The sequence below is a fragment of the Oryctolagus cuniculus genome, chromosome 3 (genome assembly GCF_964237555.1).
Source record: "Oryctolagus cuniculus chromosome 3, mOryCun1.1, whole genome shotgun sequence".
Lineage (NCBI taxonomy): Eukaryota > Metazoa > Chordata > Mammalia > Lagomorpha > Leporidae > Oryctolagus > Oryctolagus cuniculus.
Window position 1 is genome coordinate 48,047,794 of NC_091434.1, and position 17,740 is coordinate 48,065,533.

The following is a 17,740-nucleotide window of genomic DNA, read 5'->3' on the forward strand; positions in this document are numbered from 1 at the left end:
TTGATTGACTTCCCAGCTACCAAATATATAGAAATCTATCCATGCATGGCTAAAGTTTTTCTGTTTATTTAAAATGATAATATTATCTGCTAGAAGGAAGTTTTGCAGGATTGAATTCTAAAGTTAAAATTTTAACCTTAGCAACTCTATAAAATGCTTTTCTTGCCACTTAGCACATTATGTTGAAGAAAGTATTTGTGGTAGATATAATTTCTGATGGCATCTATCCTTTCTGATACAGTTAACCTGGGATTCTACATAGCTTTTGAGTTATGTTGTAGCAAGAAAGCTATAAAGAAATTGAAAAGGAATTGATTTCATATGCTCTTTAGATTTTCCTTTTGTGTACTACAGTTGTAAAAGTTTAACAGGATTGTGGTTAGGGAAGAAAACTAGATAAAGCTGAGCTTGAAGAAGCAAAGTGTAAAAGTGGAGTTGAGGCAAAGGAAGACCTTTCTCTCTGTCTCTCTCTCTCTCACTGTCCACTCTGCCTGTCCAAAAAAAAAAAAAGTGGAGTTGAGATTTCAGGCTAGACTTGATATATCAAAATCATTTTTATTAAAATATGCATAGTGTCCAATAATAGTTGTTCTTCATGGCAAATAAGCATGTTTCAGGAATAATTCATCATTTCTGAGAATTTGAATGATATATATTCAGAGAAAATAATAATGACATAAATAATCCTTCCAAAACTGAAAATAAAGAATAGTGTTATGCAAAGTCTATCTTATTCAAAAGTACCTGTAAGATAATGGGTGCTTCTACTCTGGGTTATTATTTTGAAAAGTGAAATATTTGATGACTTGAGAAGGATGACAAATGAGCATGGAGAAAAGTCTCATATTTTTGAAAAGATTATCTTCAGCTTAATGGTTCTCAGTAATTGTTGATATTCTAAGTTGTACTGAGGTTTCTGAAAATTACCAGAAGGAACTGGTATCATTTCTCTGGCTTTTTTGTTTGGTTCTGGCTTTTAAGTAGTCTCTTCTCCAAAGCAATTTTTTGCCTCAGGATGTGAATGTTCTTTCTGGAAGAGTGGTGGGGAGGGAAGCTGGACTGGTGCTCCACTTGCTTCTTATTTGTTAGAGCCAACGGGTCATTGCTGTTGGCCTGTGAGTGAGAAATAATGAGTAAAAGTGACAGCAGTGTGTGAGAGTTTCTGGGCAGTATTCCCTCATAAGAAATGGAAGGGACCAGCTTGCTATTCTGCTAGTAAGGAATGAGAACTAGAAAGATAGACAAGGAGCAAATTAATTATGAAAAATCCTTTAGCAATACCTAAGCAATAAAAACTTAAAAGCAACACTTTAGGTTACATAGGATAGAAAAAAATGGTAATCTGGACTCCCAGAAACCAGAGAGGATGTAGTCAAATACCACAGAATACTGAGGAAAGGTTTTGCTTATGCATGATGATGCATCATGATGGATGTCTGTCCTTCTCACACAATAACCAAATGAGGAACAGCAGGTAATAGTCATAATAAACAGACCAGAAGTGGTTATGGCTAGTGATGGTTGGTAACAAAATCTCTCCTTCTTACTTGCCAACTCCAACTTCTTGTCAGCAAATTCTCCTGATTCATTTAAGCCTTTCCATTCTAGTCCCTGATGTGCTGGTTATGTGATGAAAAGAAATCCGTAGCTAAGTAGAAAATTTAATAACAATTGAATAATCTGTCCTTAGCTCATTCATACACTTAGATTTCTACAGGATTTAATTAGTAAGCCAGTCTTGCTGAATACATCTTCCATTGACATGTAAATCTAAAAGAGTTTTGATCTGAATAATCATGCAGAGATCAAAGCATTTTTGATTAACTACGTCTGACTGTAAATAAATTGGGGTTCTGACTTACGATCTAAAAAGGATTCTCATTCATTTCTTCATAGATTTTCCATTTTTATTTTGAAGCTATTTGACACTGACTGGAGGTAGCAAGTTCTGATCTCTTGTAATAAATGACAAAAGACTTAATTCTGTCTTTATTATATTTCATTGAACTTACAAATGTTTTTAGTTGTTGTTGTTCACAAGATGGTATCCTTCTGGGCTACTTAATGTTCTCGCTGTTGATTTAACTTTTTGTCTTGTAAGAAACACATTAACTAGTTTCCCAGATTCCAACAGCATGACTCCTTTCCTTCAGTGTTTGCATCTTATTAATGAGACTATAGTAAGCTATTTATCTCTCAGTTTGTCAAGAAGATTCATCTTATAGTAGAAATACATTAAAGATTCCCATAGCTGTTTCATAATGATGCTTTGGATTTATGCGACCATTTTCCCAATATATTCCTTCTTTTTTTCATAGCCATTTAATTTGGATCAAATTAAATGCTAATTTTCTTAAAGATCATGAATTTTTTGAAACATTCATGGATATCACAAGCTAAAATACTGCTGCCATTTTTTTCTGATTTTTCCCCAGTGACATATAATTATTTGAAAACTAATAATGAATAGGCAAGATGCTCACTCTACAGTTGTAATTATCATATTTCAGACGGTGCTCAAACATTTAGAATATGCTATTGTTCTGTTAGCCTCCAAGTATCCCAGTGAGGTAGGCATTACTGTACATTTTGAATAGAGGAGAAACAAGCTTAGAAGCTGGAATGACATTCCCTATGTCATTCAGTGAATAAAATTTGGAGCTGAGAACCCATGAGTTTTTAATGCATTTCCTCTTAGTTGCTTGTAACTATAGAATGATGAACAATACATTGTCATTGACTAGAAGAAATTTATGGTCTTAGAAGGAAATAAAAGAAGAAATTATATGCATTCAAATGATATACAGATAGAATATATTTTCACTATAATAGTACAACCTTTAATTTAGATTCTCCTGATTGTAAGTAAAACTGAATTAAGCTTTCAAGTAAACTGAACATAAAGCAAGTAATTTTAAATGTGGAAACATTCACAAAGGAAACTTAACAAACATTGACTGTCAAGCACTGTTCTGTCCAAAAGATAGTACTGTGACTTATTATCAGTTCAGTTAACAGGAGCTTTTTCCTATTATGGACATGAATGCAACAGCCTTTCTTGATCTGTTATCATTAAATTGTCAAATCATAGAATTTAAATACCTGTTTGATTTTAAACTTCCTAAGAAGAGTTTTTATTATTACTATAAATTGTCTTACAAATTAGCTTGCCTTTAAAGAATTAATATATTGGCCCAATGACATACATCTAGTCACATTAGCAGTTCATTAAGGATTGACCATTCTGATATAATACAGTGTTAGGCAGTGTGAATTTAGTTAATGTGAGTCTCTACCAAGACTACTGCTCCTTAATGACAGTGCTAATGCCCTAACGTGATAGCAAGGAAGAAGACCACTGGGGAGGCATTCTTTCTTTCGTATGTGTCTACCCTCTAAGGATCTTTACACACATAACACTTTTTTTTATTAAAATTTATTTATTTTTCATTTATTTGAAAGGGAGAGAGAGAGAAAAAAATCTTCCATCTGTTATAGTTCACTCCCCAAATACCTGCAACAATGGGGTCTGGGCCAGGTCAAAATCAAGAAACTAAAACTTAAATTGTGTCTCCCACATACATGGCAGGAGCAAAGAACTTGTGCTATCACTTGCTGCCTCCCAAAGTGCTCATTAACAGGAATCAGGAATATGGGAGCCATGACTCAAATCTAGGTAGTCCTATATAGGATACTGATATCCAGTGACATTGTAACTGCTGTGTCAAATGTCAGCCTCCACCATGACTCTTTCTGTTTGGTGCCTGTCAGTAGAGTATCATGCAAATAAATGGAATTTTTTTTTTATTTTGATTGCAGTAAAATTGCAAACATAAATTCATAGAAGCAGTGTTTGATTCTTAGAATCTAGTTGAGATTTCAATGTGGGATGACACCACATCAGACATGTTAATTCCAGTATTAGTCTTATTTCTCAGCATTAACATTAAAATACACAGCAAAGATATTCAGAATGCTAAACAATGGGAAGGCAGAGGGAAGATATGTGTGCAAGTAATAAAGGTAGAAGCAGATGGAAACTCAGTGAACATGACTCCAATCAGGAGACTGAGTGTTTCTGGGAACTGAGTCCTTGGAATAGACAACTTTGACCAGATTAGTTATTTGGATGCTAGGAGACAGAAGTGGAGAAAGAAAGGGTACTATTCCTTTACTGGCAGTTATACTCAGTGTATACCCAATTTCAAGCACAAAGGCAAAAGTTAAGCTCATCTATGATTTCAGAAGCAAAGGATGCTTATTTAGTTGCAGATAGAATTATCTACAATTGTAAGATTTGTAAAACATGTTTGCAATTACCTAAAATGATATTCATTTTAAACTGTTTTTCTCTTTATTCATATGCAATTTGTAAGAATATAAGCCTTAATTAGGAGTTTATTTGACACATGTATTTTTTAGTTTCTAAAATTCACTGACTGTGATAAGCATCCTATTATCAATATTTTTGGCCAAATGTACCAAATTCACCCTAATTAAAATAAAAATATCAGATATTTTGCTCAATCAAGTTCATGAATTTTTCTGAAGCTGGAAAATACTATTTTCATAAGGTTGAAGGATAAAAATGAGTATACTCATATATATTATGTGTGACTTTACTCATATATATTATCAGGTTATATAGTAGTAATTTTCACAATGATATTATAGTATTAAACTGATAAAGTACTCTTGAACTTTAAAACATTATATTTTTCATGTGTTTTTCAAATAAATGTAAATTCTTTCAATTTTCCCTCCCAGATGCAGGATCAGGATCTGGAGATGGAGGTAGGAGATGCCTTCTTCTATTGTTGAAGACTTATATGTTAATATTATTATAGATATTTTGTCATTTGTTTTCCATTACAAATATCTAAAACAAATTTACATTTTAGATTTTAGGAAAGGGGAAAACATAAAAACATCATGTCCTTTTTAAGTAAATGTGTATATTATGCAGAGTTTTGGTTATTTATGAATCTTACTCTATCCCTCCATTTGTGTGTGAGTTATTTTTGAGATAGATATTCTTAATGTCAATGCTTTCAAACAGAAATTTCCACCATTGAGCTTAAGTTGACTTTTAAAATATATTATAATAAGCTTAATTAATAGGTATTAATATGAACACATATGCCTACATAATTATCATTATCAAATTTGTAATTTGAAACTAAAGGAGCTTTAGCTTATGAAAAATTTTTTAAAAAATTTAAGACAATGAAAATATGATGTTGTCTTTGTGTCTTTGATTAAATTAATATGTAGTTATTTTTGCTGGCATAATATTATGTTCCTTATTTAAAGAAATATATCATAGAGAGGAAGAATTTTTAAAGATTGATCTGATAACCTTACTGACAAATTATAGATTGAACCTTCTTTGTAAACGCTTTTCTGAATGAAATCCAAGCAAATCCCATTTTTATCCATACAATGCAAAACAAAACCAAAATCAAACCTAGATATAATTTCAAGATTAATAACAGAATGAATAAAAGCATAAGTATCCTCTTAAAGCCTTGCTTAAATAATGGGAAATAAAGAAGTGTATGATTCGAAGTCAAATTTAGTTTTTAAATGCAGAATTGATTAGAAAAACAAAAAAAGTAAAAGGAGCCTTGGGTCCCAGAAACACAAATCATTAATGTACATTTTATCTAGTTCAGGAAATACTTCAGAGATTTATGAAGTTGTCTTGTGTAATGAAAGGATTAACAAATTCAAGTGAACAATACCCAGTGAACACAATTAGTACAGTATGTTAAAGCACAGGTTTTTTTTCCATGAAGACTAAAACTGAACAGAAGTCAAGACTCAAGTATGGAATGTATTTCACTGTGACATGACCTTGGACAATCACCTGATGTTTGGAAAGGTTCCTTTTTTTTTTTTTTTTTTTTTTGTCCCTTCTACAAAATTACGTCCATCCCACCTCAGCTGATTAATATAGTATTCTAAAGAAAGCTTCCTTAGAGGTTTTGAAAACAACAGTTTAGAAGATCAAACTAAATCATAAAGAAAAAGAAAGGTAAAATATTCCTTCAATGGATAATTCACCATTGAAGTATTAAGAAATAAATCAAGTTGGATCAGGTGTATTTGTTTTGCTGCAGATACTCATTGCCTGTTTTCATTCATTGTTATTAGCACATGCAAGTGAATGTGAATCAACTCTTCCTTGATGCGTTACATATTGAAAACTGAGGTTCGTTTTGTGTTATCCTGTGATCTGAATAAGGCTGATTTTCTAGGAAGTAATTTTAATCTCACGAGTATGACATTTATAACTTATTTCATACCATATGAGTGATACATGACTTGGAAACTAGTTTCCTTCCTCTATTTTTTTTTTTTTTTTCCTTTTTAAAACAACTCTTCAGTTGTGGACACTTTATAGTAATCTGGAGTTAAAAAAATAACTTCTTAATACATGCTTGAGTAATAAAAAAACAAGAGCACAAATCCAATTAATTTTGAGTTGTAGTTTTTTAAACAATTATTCTTGTAATTGTGGTAGTGAGTACCTCCTCCTAGCTGCATGAACATTTTAAAAATTAAAGATAAGAGGTTTTTTTTCTTAACTAAAGTGCTTTTTTCTAGTTTCTGGATTACCTTGCTCTGAAATACTGATAGATAGTTTAATTTTCTTTAAACTTTTCATTACAAGAGGGTCAAACAGCTTAAAAACTACAACCCCAAAACCTAATTTAGAGTGGCATGCATAAGTTCACTTTACATATTCATTGGGTTGTGCTAAAATATATAATTTGATTGCCACCCATAGTGGAGGATAGACTTACAACTGTATCTTAGTTGAGTTAGTATTGCTAAGGCATCAAAGAAGCCATTTTTTAGTCCTCAAAAATGGTTGACTAACTTTTGATTGTGTGGCTAATGTAATAATTGTTGTGATTGTTCTAACTGGTCTCTATTCAGTATCTCACAGTGCTGTTTCACTTTGTAATTGGGTCATCTTTACAAGTGCTTTGGATTTAATGGCTATTTTTCTAATTTCTTATTTTAGCAAAAGTTATTATTCCCAAATGGAGTGCATGGATTTGAAAAGTGAATTAAAAAAAATTCACTCACAAAACATTTATCATGTATGACTGTCATAACTGTTATTATCATTAAGCCCTCATATCTAAAATCATTTAAAACCACATTGATTTTTACTTTTTTAAGATTGTTCTATATTTTTAAATAAGTGAATATTACATTAGCAATGAAGATTAGACCTGATTATTTAAAAAATAAATTAAACTTAACCTACTTACACAAGGGCATATGTTTCATTAAGTGTATCTGAGGGACTATTTTTAACTGCAATATAGAAGAGATGTGAAGATTTCATAAAAATTATGTTAATTTGTTAATATACACTTTATAGAGAATTTTAAAATCTTTGTTTTGATCTATTTATTCAGATGAAGCTACTGAAATAGTTAGCTACTGAAATAAACTGTGTTATTGTGTCTTTGGCATGACCTGCTAATGCTTATTCATTCATAAAGATAATTTGTAGAATCATAAGAAACAAACACTGCATACAAATCTTAAAGGTTGGTGTCACATTTCAATGAATGCATCCTGTTAGTGTTAAAAACCTATTAATATAAAAATTAATTTTGTATTATTAGTTTTGTACATAAGGCCCTGTGTTTATGTTACTCTATTTTTTTGAACACAAATATGGTTGGGAATGTATCTGCGTCATATAACCTATCTGGATAGACTCACTTGAAAAAAAATAAGGATAAACTAAATATGATATGTAGACCAAATTCTAAGAACTTTGAGAAAGTTATTGAAAGATAAGGATTGGTATTTCATATGTGTATATATATGGAGAAGTAATGTTGTTAATAATAAAACGGGTGTGTGTAGGAGGGATAATAACCTCTTATCTACCCACAGACTTCGTAAACCACAAATACTGCAGGAAGTAAAAAGGGTGTGTGGGTGGTTATGGTATAATTTTTAACCCGTGCATTTCTCTGAGTCACTTAGGCATATTAAAAAGGCAAGGCTGTGTATATTTTCCATTACCCTCTTTTAAAAGATATTTAGAGATTTCTTAGGTTGTTGCTAGATTCCCAAAAATTAAAAAATGCATTTAAATATTAAAGTAATTACAATTATATTCTGTTGTACATGTGGGAGAACCCACAATTAAATTTTAATAACATCTATGGAAATTGTGTGATAATGACTGTGGGAATAAAATGAATTTAAGATACATGGCATAGACACAATGAGTGTAGTTGTATTTCATGAGGTAAAAGGGAGCACTGGGATTATTTATAGAACTTACAATGTTAAGAGAATTCTTTAATAGATTAATGTTGGATATATATGGCAACAAGTCAAATTAAATTTATTGCTATTATAAAGAAAGTCTTATTTTATATGAATTATCCAGGTAATTATCTTATAATAGCATTATTGTAGAAAACTACTTGACATATTGCTTTATTTAATGAAAAATTTCCTGTATAAATTATCTTTATATAAGGTAATCAAGGTGTCCATAACTCATTTATTTCTTAAACATTTTGTTTTGAAAACATATTTACATATTTACTTTCAAGGCAGAGAGAGAGAAAGAGAGACAGAGACAGAGAGATATGACCCATTGCTAGAACAAATTCATTCCCTAAATGCCTGGAATAGCCAAGGTTAGGCCAGGCCAAAGCCAGGAACCTAGAACTCAATGTAGTACCCTTCATGACTGTTGGGGACCCAAGTTCTTGAGACATCACCTGCCATCTGTACACCTGCCAGGGTGTACATCAGCAGGCAGCTGGAATTGGGAGTGGAGCCAGTCAAATTCAGATACTCCAGTATGGAATGGGCATGCCAACCAGTGTCTTTAACTACTGCATCATAGGCCTGCCCCATTCTTCATATACATTTTAGATAGAACAAGAAAATTTTATATTTCAAAAAAAAAATGTATATTTTAGGCCGCTATTTCTGGTCATGTAGATTGCTAAAAATGGGCAAAGGGTATTGTAAGAAGTTTAAGAACTTAAAAAACATTTTAAAAAATTCTTGTCTGTGTAATGTGAATTTGATGATATTCAGGAATTTGGTTGGCTTGAACAAGTGTGATATAACCTGGGCACTATGGCAAGATTTCTGAAGCTGTAATGATGAATATGACACATTTCTTCACACTCAGGATTACATATAAATTTCTCCTCAGCATTTCAAGATATGAAAAGAAAAATAATCCCTTACAGAAGGAAAATGTTAAATATACTGTAAATAAAAAGGGCCTGAATATTCATTCCCACATCTTGAAGTAATTTTTTCTTCTATGTTGCTGTACTCTTTCCCTGTCCTGACCAGCATTTGTACCTTGCCTCTTTACTGTCACCATCAGAATACAGCAAGCACAATATGCATCACCATTGTGTTCACATAAAAGCCTAGGTAAGATAGGCATCAATTGTGGGCAGCTCCCGCTGAACTACTGCTTCAGGAAAGAAGTCTCCCAAGCTTGCACTGTCTGAGATTCTTCCATGGCAATACGGAGAGCATTAGAAAGCAGAGGCTATCCTGTAATTTGCTTTCCTGTATCTCAGACTGTTCTTGCTCTTCAAAATGAACTTACAGTCATCTAAGCCTCAACTGAAATTGCATCTTAGCTTTCCATAGGTTGGAATCCATCTTGTTTTCTTGTTACCTCAAAAAGAAATAAAAGTGAGATGTAGCAGTAAAACAGAGGTAGAAAGAATGAAGAACGTAGAATATATAACAAAATTGGAAAAACAAAAAACGCAAGCAGCATGAGGGAAACAAAGTGAGAGTGATGGAAAGTGAGAAGGAAGAAGGCTATGCTAGAGTTTGTTTTCACACGTGAATACCATTTTACACATATATTTATATGTATTTGCCATTAGGGCATTCATAGTTTTCTGAATTTCCAGATACTTGGAAACTTGACATGGTCACTACGAACTTTGGCCTGAATCATCCTTATGGATTTTTTAAAAATTATATAGGAAAAGAAAGTTGAATATTGTGTGTTATAATAGAAATGACATTAGATGATGAATCAGAACATATGCATTGTGGATTTTCAGTTGGCTTGAAGAATACCTATTTTATTTTTATTCTCAGTCTCCTTGGAGGTTCATTTATTTGCTCACCTAAACAGAAAAGTATCTTACAGGAAAGATGATACAAAGTACTTTGAACTCCAAAACATTAAAAAGAAATTAAAAATTAATATCACCTTTGGTCTTTACTCTCACTTACTATAAGAAAGAATATAATTTCGTTTTTATAGAAAGCTTTTATTTAATAAATATAAAATGCATAGGTACAACTTTTGGATTATGGCGGTTTTTCACCCGTACTCACCCTCCCACCCCCAAACCATCCCACCATACTCCCTCTCCCATACCATTCTTCATTAAGATTAATTTTAAATTATCTTTATATACAGAAGACCAACTCTATACTAAGTAAAGATTTCAACAGTTTGCAGCCACACAGACACACAAAGTATAAAGAACTGTTTGAAGACTAGTTTTACCGTTAATTTCATAGTATAAATCATTAAGGACAGAGGTCCTACATGGGGAGCAAGTGCACGTGACTCCTCTTGTTGATTTAACAATTGACACTCTTATTTATGACGTCAATGATCACTCGAGGCTCTTGTCATGAGCTGCCAAGACTATGGAAGCCTCTTGAGTCCACAGACTCCAACGTTATCTAGACAGGGCCATAATCAAAGTGGAAGTTCTCTCTTCCCTTTAGAGGAAAGTACATCCTTCTTTGATGGCCCCCTTCTTTCCACCAGGATCTCACTCACAAAGATGTTTCATGTAGGTCATTTTTTTGCCACTGTGTCTTAGCTTTCTATGCTTGAAATGCTTTCATGGGTTTTCTAGCAAAATCTGAATGCTTTAAGGGCTGATTCTGAGGCCAGAGTGCTGTTTAGGGCATTTGTCATTCTATGAGTCCACTGTGTGGCCTGCTTTCCATGTTGGATCATTCTCTCCTTTTTAATTCTATTATTATTAGCTAACATTTGGTCTTATTTATGTGATCCCTTTGACACTTATTCCTTTCTTTATGTTCAGCTATGAACTTAAACTGATCAAGAAAGAATAGAATTTCTCTGAAGAGTTTAATTAATATTTTGAATACTCTAATTAGTGATTTTCAGCCCAGGATTTAAAATATTTTGCAGGGATAATAATAACTCTATGAATCCAGTCTAGTTTCTAGTATTTAGAGGCATAACTAGAACAGCTTGATGTGAAGTGAAATCACAGTGTTGATTCCCATAACAGAAGACAAATACACCCAGAGAAACTGCAGTCACACAAGACTGAAAACTAATGAAAAATGTTTAAAATTTCAAAACAATAAATAATTAGTCTTAAAACTACAGTGATAGGCATAATGCCCCCACAGAAAACCAACAAAGAAGAAATGGGAAAGAGTCACAATATGAGAGATTCCATATATTTAAAAGGAGTAATTTCCATGAGGGCTTTATTCATTACAAAGTTTTTCTGAAGAGATTTGAGTTCTTTTGGAAATAAATTCTTTTAAAATAGATGGGAAAATTTTATTACAGTTCTGCTCAATATCAGAATGTAAATTATGTTAATCTGTAAGCATGTCTATATTGATGTAAAGTGTTACATGGTTTATAAAAAGCACTATCATAAATTTAATTTATGAATCATACCAACAAATTATGGATATTCAGAGGAAGATCAGAAAGGATGAGCATCTTACCCACAACCCCAACAGCAGTAAATACAATAATTAAGCCAAGAAGGAAGGAAACTCTAGTCTACAAGCTTGCCTTGACTCTAATAACTATCTCTAACAGCTACAACAGACCACATTTCTTGTAATTTATATGTCATAAATCTTACCAACATTGCTATGAGATTTAATTGTATCATATTCTTAGCCCTTCCCACTCTCCCTTTTGTTTCTGAAAGCATCTATTCTATTCAATGTAATACTCAAACCCCTATAAATGTATATCGTCTGCTGAGTTAACCTTACTCGCCAGCCCATGGTGTATATTGATTGCCATCTATTCTCTTGTGTCACTTTTACCCTGTGCTCTCCCATCCTTAATACTATTATATTTCTTCTACAAGTATTTCTTCTAAGGTGTTTTGTATCATGTAATTTCCTGTTAAAAATCACATAGTATGCTTGTGTGCGTAGCAATATAAGGTAAAGTCTAAAAGCATAAATGCTAGAATTATAGCCTTAAAGAGTTGTCCCTGGTGCACCACTTACAAGCCATGTGGCCCTGAACAGGCTACTTACACTCTCTATTTTTATCTTCTGCATTTGTGATTTTAGCAGGGTTTCCAGGAAAATATTCTGAGGTTGAGATCTATGTGTGTGAAATGTACTCTTTGGTGCTCTTAGGATCAGCATCTGTGGAGGGAAAGAAAGCAAGACTGGGAAAAGGAATAATTTGAAATTGTGCAGTTTCAAAAAGCCACATCCTAGCCCATACGGAGTTTTCAAGATGAGATGGCTCCTGTGAGTTGTCCTCAGATGGAATGATGGGGCTAACCTTTAAGAAGAGGGAAACTATGGTCTATAGGTACAGATAGTTCTAACTCTATTAGTAGCTGTCTGTTTGCAAGGACTGCGTGAGAACTCATTGATCACCACTGATGTGGGCAAGCTTCGTGAGGGAGTGCACCCTGAGCCAGGGTGATCTCTTCAAGTATAGACTGGACCTGTGAAGGTGCTCAGAGGTGAGCTGTCTCGGTGCAACACTTCCCATGACTCAGAAGGGAAAGATTTGGACAATGCATCACAGCACCCACTAAAATCTGTAATATATAAAACAGCCAATAGAACAAAGTCCTTGTCCTTGCAACATTTATTTCTTGTGAAGAAACACAAACAGTAACCAAAGAAACAAGAAAAAGAATAGACTGTCATTTAGTAATGAGTGCTGTGTAGGAAGGGAGAAGTAGGATAAGGGAAATAAAAGTTACTGATTTGTTTGCAAGGAACAGGAAGGTTTGAAGAAAGGCAGAGAGGAATGGAAGAGCCAGCTGTGGAGAGAAGCATGGGCAGGACATTCCACGTCCACCAAGGGAACAGCAAACGCAAAGACTTGGCAGTAGATGCATATATGTGTGTGTATATATGTGTGTGTGTGTGTGTGTGTGTGGTATTCCAAGAGCATAAAGGACATTTGTTGTACTATCATAAGAAGATCCTTGGTTGAAGATCAGAGAGAATAGGAGTGAACCTGCCTATTCTGCTATAGTCTTTAGCTCTTCCTTTTTGAGAGCTGAGAGCCTGAGAGCCTTTCAGATTGTCTGGAACGGGGGAGAATTTGATCTGACTGGTTATTTCTTTTTTTTTCTTTCTTTTTTCTTTTTTTAAGAATTATTTATTTTGGGGAGCCAGCACTGTGGCGCAGTAGGTTAATCCTCCGCCTACAGTGCTAGCACTTCATATGGGCACCGGTTCTATTATCGGCTGCTCCTCTTCTGATCCAGCCCTCTGCTATGACCTGACAAATGTTTCTACACAAAATGGTTTACTCTGCCATCTCTGGCCTGGGCCACAGTAAAAGCTTTAGTGTAGTTTTGTGATCACTGAGTTGGTGCAGGAGTCATTCCAGATGTGCTGATTGGCCTCTCTAGAGACCCTGACATTCACAGAATCACATCGACTTTGGCAGGTAGGATCTGACTCATTGATTTGGTGAAAGGATATGTTGAGCTGCATGGTGTCACCTTCTCTGGCCCCTTAAAGGCCTGTGATGTAACTGAAATCTAATCCTTATGGGTTGGAAGGCTTTACAATGTTGAGGATTTTTTTTTGTAACTCAAAAGACAACTATAATAGGAGCTTGAATGTAGTTATCTTTGAAAGTAGGTGTTATTTTTAAATATAATTAAAGAGAAACACAGCTGGCAGTTTCAAGAAAAAGGAGAATTGGTAGTAAGAGTTATTTTATTGCATCTTAAGTAGCAGAATGACATTGAATGGTTATATTCTGGAAACCCAAGCTCACAGGGTCTTTGAAGCCCAAGCTGCCCAACCACATTGATGCATTGATTCAAGAGACTCCCTTGGCCTTTCACTAAGAGAGCTCTCCCTTATGCTGAGGGCTGCTTTGAAATTGGATGTGGCAGAATTATAAAGTTAAATCCAATCCTGTAAGTCAGCAGACTTGGTGGATTTTCTACTGTGACTAGTTCTCAGATCTTTATCTCCAGATCTTCCACCAACCCCTTATTTCAATCCCTAGACATCTCTTGTCCATAATATTGGGGGGAAAAAAATCCTAAGAGGTAGCTCTGCTTCCAATCTTATCATCCTAAATTTTCTCTTACTTACACACAGTGATTTATATAAAATACTTATCCAAGCATATCTTTTCCGTCCTTACCACCCAACAATAGCTGCCCATCATCCTTAGAATTAAAGTCAGTCTTCCCAGTAGGTGATGCAAAAGAGACCTCCAGAGCTGTTCAAGTTCCTTTCTCCAGCCTCTTCATTCACCGTCTGCACCTCTATCTTGTCACCTCTGTATACTTCTTCATTTAGAGTAGCTCACTGGGCTGCACCATCAATTGATTTCCTACCTGTGTGCTTTGCTATTGATCTTCCTGCTTCCCAAAACCCTTTCTATGTTTTTATCTAAATATCACTCATACCACATGACTCCCTCGAGTTCAACTTCTTCTGGATCATTTACACAATCCCCTGGTTTGACTAAGCATGCTCAGCAACTTTACTTGGTATTACCAATCTGATTCTCTGAAATAATTTGTGTCTATATGTGCCTGGGCTTAGTTATTAGTAGTACCTCTATATCAGAACATGAAACTTATACTTAGTAGAATTTCATTTAATATTTGCTTAGCTAAACCAATTCTTTATAGTAACAACAAAAAAAGAAGTGTAATTAAAGTTTGAAATAATTCCTTCAAATGTGTTTTGAGCCATGAGCTCCAAGCAGGTCTTCTGAGTGGGTGGTGAGAATTCAAGTAATTGACCCATCATCTGCTGCTTCCTGGGCACATTAGCCAGAAGTGGAAGTGGAGCAGCCAGGAATCCAATATGAGATGTGGACATCACAAGCAGTAGTTTATCCACTGTGTCACAACAATTGCCCCTCCACTGAAGGTTTTATGCTCTACTTTAAAATATTCCAAATTCTGGGGCCAGTGTTGTGGCACAGAGACTAAATTACTACCTCCGATAGTGGCATCCTGTATGAGCACCGGATTGAGTCCTGGCTGCTCCACTTCTGGTCCAGCTCTCTGCTAATGGGCCTGGAAAAAGCAGATGGCCCAAGAGCTTGGGCTCCTGCTTCTGGCCTGCGAGACCCGGCTAGAATTCCAGGCTCCTGACTTGACCCTGGCCCAGCCTTGGCTGTTGTTGCCACTTAGGGAATGAACTAACATATGGAAGATCTCTCTCTCATTCTGTGTGTTTGTGTGTGTGTGTGTGTGTGAGACTCCCTCTCTCTGTAACTCTGCCTTTCAAATAAATAAATCTTTTGAAAAGTAAATTATTTGAAATTCTGTAATAAAAGTTGAATATGAAGAGTTTAGGATGCTAAAGTAATTCAGTTTATTCTAACTTCATAGAATGGGACTGAAATGCAATAATAACAAAAACATAGGAGTCTGATCCATCCCCATCAAGAAAAAGGTCAGAAGATGATACTCACAAACCTACACAAAACCAGCCTCAAAAATTAGCAGTGGTTTTTGTGAGAGTATTCGGGCCCTGCAGGAAAAGAGGGAGATCGAAAATGAGCCTTTCAAAAATAGATTGCAAGCTTAGCCTGAGAGACATTTCCTTTATTTTGCAAGTGCACAGCATTGGATTACTGGCACATTGACTTGTTCACTTCTGTCTACTGCATTCTCCAAGTGGTATGCAGAGAAAAAAAGCTGAGGTTATTTTAGGACTCTAGTTAGTTAGTTTGTAGGTAATTGAGGTAATTGTACCCTATGTGAATACTTTATTCCACATCCAAATTACTATTAAAATACCAAATGACTTTGGCCAGAGAATAGAATCATTTGGAAATCTATTTGATGCCTTAATTTGGTATGACATTGAACTAGTGGCAGAGAAATCCTGTCTTTCCTAAGTTTTTAGGAAATTACAATGCCTACCCCACATAAATTCACTTTAATAACCAAAGAATATTACTTGGAAAATAAAACACTATTACTTCTTCACACCTATAAAGTCTCTTTTTTGTATAAATGTACAAATTGTTATTTTGTAGAAAATTATTATGTGATTCCTCTTTTAAAAGATTTATTCATTATTTGAATGCACAGTTACAGGAGAGAGAGAGAGAGAGAGAGGGAGAGAGAGAGGGAGAGAGAGAATCTTCCATCCACTGAAATCCTGAGCCAGCAGCTTCTTACAGGCCTCCCACATGGGTGTTAGGGGCCCAAATACTTGGACCATCTTCAACTGCTTTCCAAGGAGCATTAGCAGGGTACTGGATGTTAAGTGGAGCAGCTGGGATTCAAACTGGCCACCCATATGGGATGCCAGTGCTGCAGGCCAGCAGCTTAACCTGCTATGTCACAGCACTGGCTCCAAAGTCTCTTAATTCAATGAAAGAAGAGGGTAAAACTCTATGAGCCTCAACTTCTGCATTATGAAATATGCAAAGATAAATGGGGGGATGGATCCTGCATATGATGTCATGGAAATTCTAGAACAAATGTTTTTACTGATTGAAAGTACAGACTCAACAACTGAACCTGCCGAATTCATGGAACTTTGTATAGCATGGAGTTGGTGCTTGATAAATATATCTTTTTTAAATTAAGGAATAGATTAGTGAATTACCAGAATGGCAATGTCAATGGATGCGAATGCAATAAATTGAAGCATGAGTGAACTTGGAGGCCACTCTCTTATTTTCCAGTAATTATTAACTATGATCCTCAACGTACTTAGAGCAGATTTAGGGAATACCAGGTTAAGCATCATCCATCAACATATCTGCAAAATAATTGTATCTCCTTCCATAACTTCAAGCCATACCTGTAATCTCCAGTCTCATTCTATGTTCGCATCTCTTCCCACTCCCTTCCTTTACCTCCCAGTAAATGAAACTGGAGCATTGTAGCAATGCTGTGTTGTGGAGGATAAAAAGGAGAGTTTGGAGAACAACATATGATAACATACTAATGAGAGAGAAAAAATGATGTTTTAATGCAAAATATTGTAGGAAGAAAGGAGAAAGCAGTGATGTTCAACATTTTATGGAAGAGTCTTAACATTCAAATAAGGAGCAAAAAGAGGTGAAATTTTAAATAGTTTCAAGCTTGGGTAGGCCACATTGGTTTTGTTTGTCCCAACTCTTAGCATGTGTTTCCATATTAACACATATATTTGTTTATTAGATGCACTTCTTAAATTGCTTCTATTTTTGTATCAGATATGTTTTGAGAAGAAAATCAAGAAAGAAAAATGTGTTCCAGATACAGATTTTCTTCCTAATTCCATCACCGCATGCCTTTTTCTCACCCATCTGAAAAAGCACTTAATGCTCCTAGTTGATATTTCATTAGGAAAAAATGGGTTTCATTCTTGCCAGACAAGACAGAGGTTGAAATCAATGTTTTAATTCTGCTGAGTGAGAGATCCAGACAATCTTTTTCTGATCCAGCACTTTTAGAAAAATATATTCTATGGAACTTGAATGCCTCAAGATGCT

General features: G+C 34.6%; 1 protein-coding gene across 2 annotated transcripts in view; it reads left to right on the forward strand.

Annotated features, from left to right (window-relative positions):
• The window catches only part of TMEFF2 (transmembrane protein with EGF like and two follistatin like domains 2), a 273,922-nt gene that overhangs the window by 15,098 nt on the left and 241,084 nt on the right, over positions 1–17,740 (forward strand). For both annotated transcript variants that reach the window (XM_008258851.4, XM_002712353.5), the window contains exon 4: positions 4,768–4,794. In XM_008258851.4, the coding sequence (XP_008257073.1) occupies positions 4,768–4,794 (27 nt within the window). The remainder of the gene's footprint in view (positions 1–4,767; positions 4,795–17,740) is intronic.